The following is a 16,079-nucleotide window of genomic DNA, read 5'->3' as shown; positions in this document are numbered from 1 at the left end:
TCAATTTTTTCTTCTCCCTGGCCCAATGATGCTTCCCTGTTTATTGGCGTCTAGGTTCAACGGTGAGTTGGAGATCCTTTTGTACCTAACCAAACCTTATAGATACTATACAATGTGATAGAAGATGGCTACAGCCAGAAACTCAGGAGTTTCTTTTGTTGAGTCTCATTCAGAAGTGGTTCCTATTTTCTTCTTCAGCGCTTATGAAGTTAAAACACTAAGACGCGAGCACTTCCAAGGTTGAGAACTTGAAGAGGTCCGTGTGTCCCGACTCGGCATCAGACGCGGGATGCACCAGTCAGCATTAGGATAATGGTTTTAGTACGTGCCGATCGCCGAACTATTTAGTCTTCTGCAACATCGGGATTAAGCCCGATTGTTCAGAGGGTCTATTTTCCTTAATGGATTGCAGATAGATCCTAAAAATCCAGGGCTCTTATTACAGCGGTATTTGGAGCGTCAGAAACCCCCAATATGGATCAAGGCACAACATAAGACACCTGCTTGTCTATTGAAAATCCGTAATCAATTCATATCGATGCATAGGTACAATCGTAAAGTCTTTATCTACAAGCCATATTCCCAACCCATTTTGTGTCTCCCAAAACCTAGAGCCGTGCAGCAAATCGAGAATCATCGCCATTTTCGCCATTAACATCAGATGAAGTGGAAATCGGGGCACGAGGCATCGGGGGGCTAAAAAAAAGGAAATTCAAGTTCCGCAATTAATGACACAAACTTTTAAGAGGAACCCGTAAAGAAGATTTACCGCTCAATATAAGCAGGGATGTCTGCAACCTTCATATTGCCTTCCAGAATGCCTGTAGAGTTGATTAGCGGTTGTACAACGGCTGCATGATTCGAGAGATGACTTACGGTAGACAGCGGTAAATAGAGGGAAATCGTCTTCCATGCCCTGCTTCTTCAAGAACTTGTTCACCTCAACGGCGGTCAAGGTTCCCTGAAGCTTCTGGCCGTTAAGCTCGGTTCGCTCGATCTCCTCGATCGGCTGGTTGCGCTCAATGCTATACTTAGCGCAGCGGAAATTACGACCACCGCTTGAGCTAGTGATCAGGTCGGCTACACCGGCACTCTCCTCGGTGAAAGTGCGCTGCTCAATGGTGGCACCAAAGAACTTATCTCCGAAGCGCACCATCTCCATCAGACCCACACGCATAACGGCGGACTTGGCGTTGTCACCCCAGCCCATACCGACAACCCATCCAGCAGCGATAGCAACCACGTTTTTTAACGCACCGCTAACGGACACGCCGGCGACGTCATTCACGACACGCACGTGGAAGTAGGGGCGGTGGAAGAGAGACTTGAGAACGGCATGATCAACGGGTGGGTATTCCATGGGAAGTGCCTGCAGCTTGACCTTGGAATAGTTGCCCGATACGTCCTTGTGCTCAAACTCCACCAGGTTCAACTGCGAAGATGTAGGGGAGCGCTGGGGTGTGGGAGCCTTGGAGTCTAGGTGCGGGGGGTCATAAGCAACGGTGGTCTCGCACCATTTTTCCAGGGCGACCTCATTGGCAATATTGGCTCCAGACAAAGCACCGCAGTAGATACCCAAAGCCTTGCCAATAGTCTCGGAGAAGAGACTGATTCCGCTCTCCTGGACGTCAACGCCCTTGATGCAGGAGATACCACGGGCATATGGGAGGATCTTGCCCTTGATCTGGTCACAAGTCTTGTGAATGAATTGGTGAGGAAGATTGAAGACTAGGATGGTGCTGTCCTTGACAGAGTCCTCGAGGGAGGGGTTTGCGTGCAGGTTGGCCGGCAACCGAATTCCTGGAAGGTACTTGACGTTCTCATGTGTGCGATTAATTACCTCAGTAATCTTCTGAGGGCCCGCATTGGCGGGGTCGTAGTGTGGTGAGTCCTTTGCGATCTCAATGTTTTCCTCATACACCCACATCTCTACCTTCTCCTCGAAAAGGTCTGGGTTGCTGGCAGCATTTTCGGCAACGATCTTAGCGATGGCAGAGCCCCTAGCGTGGTAAAAAAAATAATTGATTAGTTTCTTTGACAATGAAGAATCTGTTTCCAGTAACAAGAGGAGTTCTTACCAGTTGCCGGAGCCCACCACTGTCACCTTGTGCTTTTGTTGATAGGGGCCGAGTGATCCCATGTTGAAAAAAGAAGCCGATGAAAATGATCTGCACGGGGAAGAGCCGGACGGCGGTGGTTTATAAATGTGCACTAGGGAAGCCGACGGGGGCGACCGGGGAGACACGATAGGAATCTGGAGTCCAGTGGCTACGGATGGAGGCAACCGAGGCACGAGAGTGGTGGAACGGAGGCCAGGAAAGCAGATCCGATAACAACGGGTTGGGGAGGGCATCCAGAATAGGGTCACCGGGCGCTCAACCAAGCCCGGCTATTCGTTCAAACGGCGCTCTGATGTCACAACCCCGGAGCGCCTTTTTTTTGAAGATTGACGATTGTCCCGAAAGGTGGATCGAATAAGTCGGAGAGAGTGCGATAACCCGGTCACGTCACAGCGAGCGCATTTTCGCCTGGTCTTCCCTTTTTGTCCCTTTTTGTCCAATTTTGTGGACTAGTTTAGTCACGAAAGTGGATATAATTACAGGGGCAAGGTCGGTCGTTGGTTGAATTCCCCAGGGACAAGGAACCGCGGGCGGTCAAGGTGGGGCGGCGAAAGTCCGGGAAAAAATCGTTACCGCCGTGTGGCCGATCTCACATGCAGGATACAGTTCTCTTGCTCCACGTTTCAAACCGGATCATTCTCGTTCCCTAATATTTCCCAACTAGGCGTCATGGCGAAAACGAAGACAACCGGGAAGGTGGCCCCGAGATCAACACCCTTTGGCGATGACTTCCGAACTAGCAAGAGGGACAAGCGTCAAATCAAGCACGCGAGTTTGATATCCAAAATCACCAAAGATTCCAGCAAAACTCCGAAGAAACGTCGTGCGTCAAAAAAACTTGTTGCCAACCTTGAGTCTCTAGCAGATGCATTGCCCGATGCGGCAGAAGAGTCCCACGATGCTGCTAGCCAGGTCAACGTCATCAAGCAGAACACCCTCCGGCATAAGCCCGGTGCATTGAAGCGTCGGGAAAAGTTGGAGAAGGTGGAACGTGATCGTTTCGCAAAGAACATGGCCCAGATGTCAGGCCTACAACCTACCGCAGATGGAAATTCTGGCGAGGACAACACAGCGCCCAACCCCACTGCCTCCCGGTGGTCTGCGCTCCGAAACTTCATCTCCCAGACGATGGAGCAGCAACCAGTTTTCAAGACGGATAAATGAAAATGTCGACATCTTCCCGAATGACACCTTGATACCCCTGATTCACAATACGCACATTGTTGATGAAACGACCAAAAATGACAAACGAGAGAGCGACTGGCCTAGAGTGACCTTTCGGCGGCCCGACCACAGCCAGTACAGACTTGCGACTGAAGTCATCATTCCACCGAATCATGCATGAATTCAATCACACAATATCTCGAGAGTCCCAGTCCGTTATGGGCTTACTTCTTTTTAAAAACTCAAGGAACTCTTTACTGAGCAACTTTGAGCATATGCTATCAATGAAAGCATCTAGTTCATCTTCACACGATTAGAAAGCGAACCCTGAAGAAGAAGAAAGTTGAATTAAAGCAATTTGACAGTATATTTAACTAAAAAGAAAAGTTGACCTTTATACCCAAGAAATAACAACTTCACGTACCCTTGGATCAACTCGCCCTTGATACTCAGTAAGCAAGCCCCATACTGCACGTTCCCTTTGCAGTCATACATAAACCTGCATCATCCCAGTCCTCACTGCCTACCCCTTTGCGGGCTATGAAAAGTCCTGTGGGGTCCCATTCCTGCTTGATTTTGTACAGACGAGGATAGTTTTTGCCCCAGAACGATTTCTGAAATCCTGGCTCGTATCCGTTGGCCTCGTTCATATAGGCACCCATGTTCTTCTCCCCCTCAACCGACCGCAGAATAGGAATCTGCACTTCAGTCATATTTTTGATGATGGCCTTTTGCTCCGCCAGTGTTGCATTAGCACCCCAGCTTTTAGAGAATAACAAGTGGGTCGCAGTCTTGCGCCAAGCTGGGTTGACAGCGCTGTCGATCTTCTCACCGTTGGCCGCAACGGCGCCACCCGCAACTACATGGCCTACCATTGCTTCTCCAGGGGCCCACCCGATGCTTTCCCAGGCATTCGCTAGTCGGGCTGGTCCATCTTGAGATGTCAGAAGGTCTTTGGAATAAAGCCGTGATGCAAGCATGGCAGTACTTCCGGTGCTATCATATTGTGGACCTGCCAAGAGAAGGTCGAATACTGTACTGTTGATACTTGGAAAGGGGATTGCCATTTTCTCAACTGTCAGATTCGCGATATTCCGTAGTTTGGAAAACAGTGGCAAGTATAATTGCTCGATTTCGGTGGCATTTGTTTTCTCCGGAAACATGAGAAGTGTTATCAGAGTAGAAACACTCATATTGACACTTAATGGCAGGTTGGGAAGGGTAAAGTAGTAGCCTGACCCTCCAGCATCATTAAGTGAAGGAATAGAGGCGTGCCATTCTTTCCAAGCATCCCAAAATTGAGGGTTGTCAGAAGAAGAAGTCATGTTCAAATTATACGCGATCACTGGAACATCGGGGAAGGTCCTAATGGTGACTCTAGTTACCACACCAAAAGTCCCTCCACCGCCACCTCGCAGGGCCCAGAACAAATCAGTATTCTGGTACGAGTTGGCAGTTACTAGTGTACCCTGAACATTGATCAATTAGCCTTGGCCTTGCGTGGTTTTTGAGACATCTCAACGAGTACTTACATTAGCCGTCACTACTTCAAACTCTAGCGCATTGTCTGATGCTAAGCCTTTCCAGGCTCCAAATGGCGAATGGCCTCCACCTTGTATGTAACCGCCAGCGGCCCCTACACTATGGCTCGAGCCGGCAATCGCAGTGCGATTATGTTTCCCAAGTGCGAGATAAAGCTCTTCTAGCTGGACGCCAGCAGCAAGATGAACCACTGGGCCCTCGGCTTTGCTGTTTGATGCCCCCATAGGAATGAAGTCATCAACCAATCGGATATCCTTCATCCCGTGTGTCAAAATTTGCAATGATTCTGGCGCAGTTGAGCGGCCGAGAAAATCATGACCGGTATTCTTAATCACAAGTCGCAGGTTGTGCTTTTTGGCAAAGCGAACAACAGACTGGATAACCGAGGCATTCTGCACCTCAGCGGAATACAACGAGATACGTCCTTGCTCACACGTAGTATTTTGGACTGTTTCAATATAGCATGACTGGTGCCGCTCCGGCCAGGCCTCCCAATTCTCCCATTGAACGGCTCCTGGTTGAGATGAGCGCCAGACCGAGTTTGTCCACAGCTCTGTGACATTCTTGCACGCAGTCTGGTCAAATTCCCGAAGGGAGCATACGGAGGCCACCGGCCGCACTGCAACCAATCTATGACTCAAAGTATTGTTTAATGTCGACCACTGCTGTTCGGAAGGCCAACAATCTTCGTGTGGGAGGCATCGACATTGAGGGGACCACGGTGCACCAGCGACCACTGTTGATAACAAAGTAATAAGAAGTTTTTTGATCATCATAAACGTATGTATAGCTATATTGATCCCATATAGGAATATGTTTGGGGTCTCTAAGCTCAATGCTCTCTCGTGAAGTCCCAGGGTTCTAACCCTTTTATGTACACATTTATCTCTTACCCCCGTGGCAGTGCAATGTTATCAAATATTCATCGAATACGAAGAAATCTTGAAAATTATGGAACTAGATATAAGATGGGGTTTCTCAGAGATCTCTGCCCTCGTATTGGCGAAGACGTGACATCATCCTCCTGACAGCCGAAAACGAGATACTTAATTAGGTATAGCGTTAGAATAGCTCGCGAAGTTGACCCAATTGGGAAATGATTTACATTCACCTAAATGGGTCATCTACCACGAGGTGGTTTATAGTTCATGGCGGCTAGTTTATTTACCCATCAGAAACACCCTGTTCGATTTCTTCATGATTAAATGCTCCACAAACCAGGTAGAAAATTTTTCGTACATTACGAGGCATTATTAAGGTACTTTATTGGCTCATTATTTGTACGTAGGTTCTTTCACTATTGTATTATAGTCAACAGGTTCGAAATCCCATCTCTTTTAAAAGGGGATTGTCGGAGTTTATGTATAGTATATATGTAAGATCCCCAGGGCTCCTATATATTCTTGAGTATCTAACTGCTCTCCTACGCGTCTTTCTATATGTTCTTGTGAACCTTAGCTTACTACAGTGCATGATCCTTCTGGTTGTGCATTGGGATAGATAACACTAGAGCATACACGCGACATCAGATGGCATGAGTGAATAGTTTAATATGGGGGAAATCCGGTTAGAAAGCTAAGATTTTATCTCCAAGGTAGATATGCACAAAGCTATTGGATATTTATCTACTTCTCCAAGTCACAGTATAGTAAAGCGTGAAGCCCGTAGGCTCGAAATGATCTATTGACTGTCCTCCAAGCTTGCAAATTGACCCGCACAACGGGGTCATACTAGTACTCCAGGGTTCATTCACATGTTATGTATACTAACATTAAATATATTTTTTTCGGGCCTCAACATCCAGGATTGATACTAGTGGACATATGCAATCAAGGCAAAGGTCTCGATAGTGTCTCTTTCAAGTTTATCGTCTTGGCTGAGAACTTGCATGCTTCAAGTCGATACTAAACGAAGATTTCAAGTTCCAAGGTTCCAACCCTGGGCTTTAACTTGAAGTTGGTGAGTACTAGTACTAGTACCTAGGTATTGGATTTCCTCTACCACTTCTTGGCTTTCCCCTTCCGTTTTAGTGCTCACCCCTCGCCGCTTTTTGCTTACTGAGTATTTTCTGGATCCTATTTCTGCGGAGCAAATCCACCACCCGTGTGATAATACGTGGCTATAACGTATAGATCCCCGGTAAGCTAGATCTTAGTATCGCCATATGATGATACGTGATACCAATTTAAGTCTCAGCAGTTACATTTCGGGTTTCATATTGTGACGACATGAAGTTAATGATGTGTCAGTCTGTTAAATGAGTTGTGACGCTTGGAGTTTTGGGGGTGTTCTTTTTTTCTTTTTTTTCTTGGACGCGAACCATACGATATAGAGTCATTATTGGGATCTATACAAATTGCAGCCATTTGGAAACGACTTTCGTTTTATGTAAACATTAGTCAAATAATTTTATCATAAAATTGCACGGAAACAGGTACATTTGCGAATAGCCACCTATAGAGATGTCCGATCGAATGTTTCTGCTGTAAGATAGCTAGAATTAGACATAGTGAAGCTTATAATTCAACCATGAAATCGTATGGAATATGTATCGCATTTAGACAAGTTTAAATATCTATTTATTTGGCTTCTAATCTCAAAGAGAACTGCGGAATTGCTCTATTTGAATCAACTGAACTTTCAACGGCAAGATACAGAATAATCTCATCTCGGAACAACCAAACCAAACACAGGAGAAAGTGTCCAATCTCATTTTTCAAATAACCAACAACAGTAAAAGAAAACAAGAATCTGAAATCAGCTGTTATACTATGCAGTCTTGGAGACTCATACTTATATCCTCTAATCACTTTCCGGTCATATCATAAAGCCACTATCGCGCATCATTTTCCTATACCCAGGCCAACTGGTTTCAATCTTTTTCATTGTCGCTTGATTTCCCCCGGGATCATCGTTGAGCTTCTCATACTTTAACTTCTGCTCCATCATGCAAGTAAAAAGGTACATACCACAGCCCGCAAGACGAAATTCCTCACTCCAGCAACGAATACGAAAGGCATTAGAGCGGGAAAGTTGGGTAGCACAAACGAGAACCATAAATGGTAAACACCTTTTGGGCCCTCGTGAGATCGCCTCCCGATTAGACGCGACATGAAGTCTTGACCTTGAGGGCGAAGTCCGCGGTATGTGGAAGCGCCATCTGAGCCTTGACAATATTTGGATTATGGGTGGCTACACACAGCAACACCGATGGCATTCACGACGCACTGTGGCACTCCAGATAAAGGCGGCAGTGGAAGGGGTCTTGCCCCCCGCTTATCGGGATACGCCGTCACCACGCGCGTAAAATCTTGATAATAGCGCCGACTGACATAGCGTGGTATATGGAACGAAAGCCAAGAGAACAAGTAATTCCTCCGTCGCGCAAGAGGCCTGAAATAAAGTCATCTCAGTTGGATCTCAAGCTAGCGGTAGCTTGGAATATCCATCCCTCATGAATCCTCGCAGGGTTTTGAGACCGTCGATAATGACTTGCTGCTCATTGACATACCCTAAACCGAACAAAGCCCTTGAAATCAACTCCGCCTCCGAAGCATTGGCTTCCTGGTACGAACATAACTCCAGTCTGCTGTTGTAGTTGCTTGCAAAACTCCACATCATCCACGAGGTTTGCACCCTTGTCGGTGAATCTGATGAAGGCGGTGGTGCCCGCTTGAGGGCGGGTCCACTGGCAGACCCATTTGGACTCCGTCACAAATTCATCCAAAGCGGCAAGTTTTCGCTGAGCCAACGTGATATTGCGTGCCAGGAGACTGTTCACGCTCGGGCTATCGAGAGCAAAGGTGGCAATCTGATCATCGACCTGACTCACTGAGATCACAGTGTTATGACTAGTGGACGCACATGCTTCAATAATCTCAGGACTCAGCGAAACCATCCAACCAAGCCGGATACCAGCCAAACTGAATGCCTTGGACATAGAGCCTGTTAATATTGGGACAGGTAAATAAATTACCGAGGGTTCTAGCCTTGGACCTCTTATATAAGGCATACAAACTATGGTGGATATAAAACATATAAATATTTAGAAGTAGTAGACTTCCAAGGATTAGTTTCTATATAACTTCATGAAAGAACTCTATCCAATATACCACTCTTTATCTATCTAACCCTTTGATATCAACCTTAATATTACTAATATTATTAATTCAAGCCAAGTCAAAGAAATAGAGCAAAAAGAATATAAATTGACCGAAAAAGCCGATCAAGAAAAAATGAAGCGGAAGTAGAAGAAGGTATTAATTAAAATTGGGAAGTATAGAAGAGCCAAGAAACGCCGAGAAGATTAAATTGATGTTGTATTCTAATATTGAAATAGCTGATTAATTTGTTTCTTATTTTTAATTAATCAATTAACTATACGGTAGTGTAGTAAATAGTGGTTGTAGTACGATTTAGAAAAAATGTTCTACTTGGGTGATATATTCCATATTGGTGGTGGACCCTCGCCTGCGAGGGTCCGTAATTTTTGAAAAAAAAACTTAGAGGCCGGTTAGTTTGTAGTTTAATGATTGAATGATGGGTCCGGGTGATGCGATCACGTTGACTAAGCCGATAAGACCACCTGCGGGGAAAGCTCCGAACTTATCTGATCAAACTGTCCTCACTGACTCACTCCAACCCTGAAGTAAATCCGAATACTTCGTTGCCCTCAGTCCTGCTGTGTTCACAGTATCTTGGAGATGCTTCGACGGCCTCTTCAGAGTCGGCTTTCTTTCGCCCTGACGCATCGTGACTTTATCCGATGTCGGCCGCATCTATCCACCAGCCACACGCGCCGATTATCCACCGGCTCGACGAGGTTCCCAACATTTTCTCAGTTTAATCGGTCCGACTTCACAAACCAACCGTATAGCGGGAGCTATGAGCCTGGCTTACCAACAACTGGGCCGTTGGCCTCCACTCCAGCTTTTGGCGCACCTCGGATTACACCGAAAGTACTGAAGCAGTACCTTGATCAGTTTGTGGTGGGGCAAGATCGTGCGAAGAAAGTATTAAGTGTGGCGGTTTACAATCATTACCAACGGGTACAAGAGATAGCACGGCGAGAGGAAGAAGCAGAAGAGCTACAGTCCAAGCGGCAAAGGAGAGAGGCCATGGAGAGCCACCCCTTAGAAGGTATGTTGACACGAGTGTATTCGTTATTACATGATCGTTCTAACCATGTTCATCTGCCTAGATGAGTTTCCAGGACAAAAGCAAACCGTCGTTACTTCATCCACGCCGAAATCCCAACAGAACACGCCGTTAGATCAGAATGCGCTGGTCGATAATTCACCACTTCAACTGGAGAAGTCCAATATTCTTCTCCTTGGACCCTCCGGCGTTGGAAAGACACTCATGGCAAAAACGCTGGCTCGGGTTTTATCGGTACCATTCAGTATTTCAGACTGCACCCCATTCACGCAAGCTGGTTACATTGGAGAAGATGCCGAGACTTGCGTACACCGACTCCTTGCTGCTGCCAACTACGACGTCGAACAGGCAGAGCGTGGCATTATTGTTCTCGACGAGGTTGACAAAATCGCAGCCGTCAAAGTCAGCCACGGGAAAGATGTCGGCGGCGAGGGAGTTCAGCAAGCACTTCTGAAGATTATCGAAGGAACTACAGTACAAGTGCAAGCTAAACCGGAAAAGAACCCACGATCGACCAGTCCTCCCAACACATACCCATCTAATAGCCCATTGGGAAACACTCCATTCCAGCCACACAATGGCAACCCCCCCGGAAAGGGTGAAGTGTATAATGTGCGCACAGATAACATTCTTTTCATATTTTCGGGTGCCTTTGTCGGTCTGCACAAACTGGTTATGGACCGAATTTCCCGTGGATCAATGGGATTTGGACAGCCAGTCCGTTCACACGATGGATCGGGGCCTTCAGACTCCGCTACTCCAGAACCCCAGCCTATTCTCCCAGGGTCTGAAGAGGAAGCTTTATACAAGAAGCATCTCCCTTTTTTCACCTCTGCATCCCCGAACGCACCTGGTAACGAGCCGACGTATTTCAACGCACTTGATCTCTTAACACCGGCAGATCTACAAACTTACGGCTTTATCCCGGAGTTGATTGGCCGAATTCCAGTTACCGCCGCCCTCTCAACGCTTACCCAGCCCTTGCTTCTGCGCATCCTTACAGAACCCCGCAATTCCCTACTGGCTCAGTACACAACCCTTTTCTCTCTATCTGGAATCGAGTTGCGTTTTACCACACCTGCATTACACACAATCGCCACAAATGCCTTCAAGATGGGCACAGGGGCCCGTGCACTTCGCACGGAAATGGAAACTATTCTCAGCGATGCGATGTTCGAGGTACCAGGATCCAGTGTCAAATTTGTTCTTGTCACTGAAGCTGTTGCCAACCGTGAAGAGCAACCCGTCTACCTTGCCCGTGGGCAGGGAGGTAAATTTCACGCTATGATTTCCGCGGAAGAAAGTCAGTGGGAAGAGAAGACCAGGCTGGAGAAAAAGGGAAAGGACAGACATGACACAGAGGCAGATTCCACACAAGCTTCGCAGCAGACCTCAAGTTTTCAGGAATATCGCAAGCGTGCGGTTGGATAATATCATTGCATCATGATTTATTATGTGATATCTTACCTATTGTTACCCTGGTGCTGGCAATTGCGACATACCCGGCGCACATGGTTATTGTATTCTTCTTCAGCATGTATGTAGCCTGGAAAGCATGTACATCTTTGACTAAGGCTCTGTATCTGGCCAAATCGATACAAAATTTTACATATCCTTCTCGTAATGCGCCTCTAAACGTGGTAATCCCTATCAACGGCAGGTAGTGATATATGGCACTCGGGGAATATAGAAGAGAAGAGAAGTGTGGGCAAGTGGAAAAGGAAGGAAAATTATGGCAGAGGATTGGTCAAGATGAGTTCGATTGTAGGAGAATATGAATAATTGGGGTATCATGTGCGAAAAAGAACAAACAACGCTTGTCAATGGAATAATCAATTGCATGGATGAGAATGATGTTGGTGATTCTCCGGTGCTCTCCAGTTTCTGGGCTCTTCATTCATGTTATGGGGGAACGAATTTCTTGACTCTCTCCGGTCACCGTGGTCACCGTGCGAAGGCCTAGAATCCTTCGAGTTGCGCGGTCTCTGCAGCCCTCGTGGTGTGACAGGTGTTGGAGAGTACATCGATGTGACCGCATCTTGATCACGCCGAGGAGAGTTACTGTCGGACAAGGGTTCTCGCAGTTTTGCAAGGAAATGAGCCTCATCGATCCTGTAGTCCTGTAAGAATCCATCGACATCATAGACGTTTACGTGTCCCCAACGAGACCAAAGTGCTCGTAAAGCTTGGTTTGTCTGATTGGAGATCACTATCGTTTTACGGAAAGCAAATGAATTAGTCAGTAACCACCAAGCGAATGCTTCAACGAGTTGATCTGCATTTCGCTCGTCTTGTGTCAGGCCTTTAAGAGCATCAGGGTGGTCATCTTCAGGCCGACTGCCGTATTCTGGGATATCCAAAGACGCAATATCGTTGGACGGATGCCAGTAAGTATCAATGTTTTCCAGGGTGTTCGGGTCAAAGTATGGAGCATTGGGATCCCGAGAGTTGATGTATTGAATCCCTATAAGAATGCAGAATGCACTAAACAAAGTCAGACATCAAGAAGATGCATATAGGAATAGAGGACTTACAATCCCTTGTTTTCTTCATTTTCCTCTGGGTCCTCTAATTTATTGCGGAGGTATGAGAGCACACCTGGCATCAAAACAAGTTTATTTGTTCCTGGCTCTCGCTCGGCCTTTTTGGAAGTAAACCAGTACGTAATCAGAGCAGCTTGCTTCATATCTTGGAAGATATCCTCAGTGAGCAATATTGCGCTGCCATTTGGGAAAAGACTTTGGATGTGACGATTTTCATTCTCACCCACAAAACGAGTATCTGGACGATCGAGAGGTCTGGAAACACGAATCACCCAGAAATTTATGTTAGGGGCCCTTTGCAACTGTTTAATTTTAGGGCGGAGTTTTTGATAATGCCAGAAGGATTCATGGAACAAAACAACACCACCCTTCTTGTAATAATCCGTGGAAAATCTTTCCCAATTTGCTGGATCACGACTGGTAGTATAATTGACTTTTTTGTAATCAAGCCATTTCTCCATAAAAATCAAGTCTTGCTGAGCGTCTTGATCTTCCGAGAGAAAATGAAGATAGAAATTTTGTGCTGTACCATTGGCGAGCTCTTCAATGGTAATACTAGCCGTGTTGCTAATGAAGTCATCAATAGCTTTCCCGATGTTTTCTAGTAAAATGCCTTGAGATTGGAAGGGCTCATGAACGTCTGGTGTGGTGTCCATTGTGGCCAACCCCTCTTCGTCGCCGTCAGTCATATATGTATCGTTTTGACTGGCTAGTGAATTATCCAAGTTGATACTTGTTATCCCATTTGACTGTATTGAGGCCCCTCTAGGCGCTTCTGGGGTGGACATTTGATGGTTGAGTTCGTGGCCAGTAGAACGAGCGGGTGAATTTGCGGCGTGTAACCGCGGAACCAGTGGCTGACGTGAAGGGTGTACCGTGGGAGAATTGACGAGCGAGTGTTCCTTCTGACTACCTTGATCAAGTGAATATGTGGTCACTCGAGACGGAGCTATTTGACCATGGGCAACGGATTGACTCAAATCGCGAACAACATTGTCACTGACGTCTGGATGGTTAATGGGTGGCTCTGGAGTTGAAAGAAAATCATTTGTGGCGGGACGTGGATCGTCTGATGAGGGTCGAAAACGAACAAAATCATCTACTACTGCGAGTGCGATTGGTATATCGTTGGGTAACTGAAAGCCGTGAGTCAAACGGTCATCGAACTCCGAGAAAGGTGAGTAGGCAATCCATGTGCTCAAACCCTCCGCAGGCTTGCAAGTAGCAGCAATTTTATTGTAAAGAAGGTACTCGCCTGTCCGGAATAGTGCTGTATTTGTTTCATCAAACCGAGGGCCTTTCAGTCCTTCAAGAAATGCATTCCCTTTAAAGAATTGGAGTGAGAACCAAGGGAACTCTTCGATTGTGTACAAATGCTGAAACCATAGCTCCAAGGGCCCCTTCGAGGCTTTGACTGAATTCAAAAGGTTCCTTTTGTTGAAATGTTCTGAACCGACTATTCTCAGAGGACCTATGTACGTCCTCAATGTACCGAAATACACATGCACAAGCACTTCCCCTGGGTTCCAAAAAAGGTCTCCCGCAACTTTCACTGCATTAGCCCCGGGACTCCCCACCCGCATAAGTGCAATCTTTTGTTTTTCAGATAAAGTTGCACCTGAGGATATGGGCTGCGAAGGTTCTTGTGTTGTGTCGCGACTGGCCGTGCGAGCTGGCGGTCCCGAAAAAGGAGGTTTGGCCGATAATGGAGATAACGGATGTGTTGACTTGGAGGGGTTGCTGAGCTCTTGCGATCTCGAAGGCCTAAATGAATCATCTCGACTTGAATAGTTTGGTCGATATGAATCGTCTCCTACGACAGAATTTGGTCGCCGGCTGTATATATCTGGAGACCTTCGACGGCTATGCTCTGTTGGCCTTTGCTTACTCTTTCTGTCGGTTGACCATGATCCTTTTCTTGAGTTTGGTAGCCTTGGAGACCGTATTTCCTCACGTGGCCTGTCTCGTCTTTCTGTGACTAGCGGCTTAGATGGAAATGGCCGAATAGTTGACTGTGGAAGCGCTGGGGGTTCCATTGAAGTTTGCCCGGAGCCTGAAGCTTGAGTCGCCAATAATCTTTCCGTTATTTCATTTGTCACCCCACTTGTATGGTTAACTCGGACTGTTGGTGTGACATATCCATAGTTTTCTCTGTTGGCATAATCGGAAGGCTTCCTCAGGTCTAGAGGAATATTTGGTGCTTGCTCATCAGCTCGCGATTGGCGGGAGCCTGGCTTTTGGCGAGGACAAGCTCTTTGACCAAACCCTCTAAAGACAGATGCAGGCTTGGAAAACTTTGAAGCTGTATGTATAGCCTTTGTTGCTTGTTCATATCTTCTTGGTGACTGTGCTACTTGATTACGAGCTGCTTGTTGTTGGGTGACTTCGGGCCGAGATGGCTTCGGTGCTAGTGGCCTTTGCTGTTGGAGCGTCTTGCCTGGCACCGAAGCTTCGGGGTCCAGACCCGCCGGCCGTGAGGACTCAGGTGCCTGCGGTTGAGAAGCGTGCGATGGTAGAACTGCAGGGCCCATGTCTGGGCCCCCGGGCGGTGTTGATGTGTGTGGGCCGGCAGTTGAAGACATAAATAGAGAATCAGTTGACGCGGCCGAGGCCGGACGTGCCGGCTCAGTCGTAGAAGCTGATGAAGCTGGTTGAGCTGGTTGAGCTGGTTGAGCTGGCAATGGGAAAAAATAGTCTTCCAAATTAGTCTGAAGCTCCGAGTTATGCTGCGCCATATCCTTGCCAGCCGCACTGAACTGCGCGTAGACCTTTTGGTAGTCTCTCTCCCATTTTTTCACATCAAAGCGAGGCTGACTTCCAGATCGAATTTCCAGGTTCTTCCGTGCCCAGTCCATCAATGTATCGTCGGAGTTAAATGAATCTTCTGGCTCCCATGTCGCATTCAGGATATCATACCCATCCCACTTGACGAGATACTCCATGCGGCCGATGATGCCCCTCTGAGCAAGAATTGTCTCTACATCGAACACCTCCCCTGCTTCGCTCTCGCCTGAGACAGATGAAGATATCACTGATATATTATCATCATCGGCTGCACCCCTTTTATCTGGGTTTGGAGCCATGCTCACAGTGCGCCGTAGCCCTCACTCTCTCTCTCTCTCTTTCTTTTTTTTTAAAGAAAAAGTAGCAGCGAGGTATGCGATGTGGTATGTTTTTGGTCCTCTGGCGATCAAGGCTATGTAGAGGTGAATGGTATGAGAACTATTTCTCGTTTTCAGAAATATTGATATCTATGTGGTTTCAGAAGTAAGTAAAAAAGAACCCCCCGGTTCACCGGAAATGATTGCGACACGAAATCTCAGCTGACTCTTTCTTCAATCGTCTGTTCAGCCGCTTCCTTCAACTAGTCGAAGATCCAAACGTTCTACGAACTTACCGAGCGGCAAAAAACAACACCCCCACGTGACCCGGTTGTTAAAGGAGACGCTCCACCTGGGGACAATCATCTCTCTCCCTATCGGCCTGTCATTTAACTACACTTCCCGCTTTTTTTCTTCTCCTTTTGTGTTCCCTCCCCCCTTTCGCTTTATTC

At 46.9% G+C, this 16,079-nt stretch overlaps 6 protein-coding genes across 6 annotated transcripts; 2 read left to right on the top strand and 4 right to left on the bottom strand.

Annotated features, from left to right (window-relative positions):
• Nucleotides 1–608: 608 nt before the first annotated feature.
• On the bottom strand, nucleotides 609–2,140 carry N7478_010460 (glycerol-3-phosphate dehydrogenase family protein; the record flags this gene model as incomplete). The annotated part of the gene is made up of 4 exons (XM_056926674.1): nucleotides 609–696; nucleotides 770–821; nucleotides 877–2,000; nucleotides 2,079–2,140. 4 exons carry the CDS (start codon nucleotides 2,138–2,140, stop codon nucleotides 609–611), a joined length of 1,326 nt encoding a protein of 441 aa, XP_056776044.1.
• Nucleotides 2,141–2,789: 649 nt separating this feature from the next.
• Nucleotides 2,790–3,284, top strand: N7478_010459 (FAM207/SLX9 family protein; the record flags this gene model as incomplete). Its single annotated transcript, XM_056926673.1, has 1 exon — nucleotides 2,790–3,284. One exon carries the CDS (start codon nucleotides 2,790–2,792, stop codon nucleotides 3,282–3,284), a length of 495 nt encoding a protein of 164 aa, XP_056776043.1.
• A 449-nt stretch (nucleotides 3,285–3,733) lies between these two features.
• Nucleotides 3,734–6,362, bottom strand: N7478_010458 (FAD-dependent oxidoreductase; the record flags this gene model as incomplete). Its single annotated transcript, XM_056926672.1, has 3 exons — nucleotides 3,734–4,753; nucleotides 4,817–5,562; nucleotides 6,344–6,362. 3 exons carry the CDS (start codon nucleotides 6,360–6,362, stop codon nucleotides 3,734–3,736), a joined length of 1,785 nt encoding a protein of 594 aa, XP_056776042.1.
• A 1,963-nt stretch (nucleotides 6,363–8,325) lies between these two features.
• On the bottom strand, nucleotides 8,326–8,766 carry N7478_010457 (aminotransferase; the record flags this gene model as incomplete). Its single annotated transcript, XM_056926671.1, has 1 exon — nucleotides 8,326–8,766. One exon carries the CDS (start codon nucleotides 8,764–8,766, stop codon nucleotides 8,326–8,328), a length of 441 nt encoding a protein of 146 aa, XP_056776041.1.
• Nucleotides 8,767–9,529: 763 nt separating this feature from the next.
• On the top strand, nucleotides 9,530–11,414 carry N7478_010456 (putative ATP-dependent Clp protease; the record flags this gene model as incomplete). Its single annotated transcript, XM_056926670.1, has 2 exons — nucleotides 9,530–9,965; nucleotides 10,027–11,414. The coding sequence occupies 2 exons, from the start codon at nucleotides 9,530–9,532 to the stop codon at nucleotides 11,412–11,414; spliced, it is 1,824 nt and encodes a 607-aa protein (XP_056776040.1).
• Nucleotides 11,415–11,815: 401 nt separating this feature from the next.
• On the bottom strand, nucleotides 11,816–15,609 carry N7478_010455 (uncharacterized protein; the record flags this gene model as incomplete). The annotated part of the gene is made up of 2 exons (XM_056926669.1): nucleotides 11,816–12,467; nucleotides 12,518–15,609. 2 exons carry the CDS (start codon nucleotides 15,607–15,609, stop codon nucleotides 11,816–11,818), a joined length of 3,744 nt encoding a protein of 1,247 aa, XP_056776039.1.
• Nucleotides 15,610–16,079: the final 470 nt, after the last annotated feature.

This window comes from Penicillium angulare (genome assembly GCF_028827245.1).
Source record: "Penicillium angulare strain IBT 27051 chromosome Unknown utg000007l_segment0_segment0, whole genome shotgun sequence".
NCBI lineage: Eukaryota > Fungi > Ascomycota > Eurotiomycetes > Eurotiales > Aspergillaceae > Penicillium > Penicillium angulare.
Note: the sequence above shows the minus strand (reverse complement) of the source record. Positions and strands in the feature narration are given on the sequence as shown.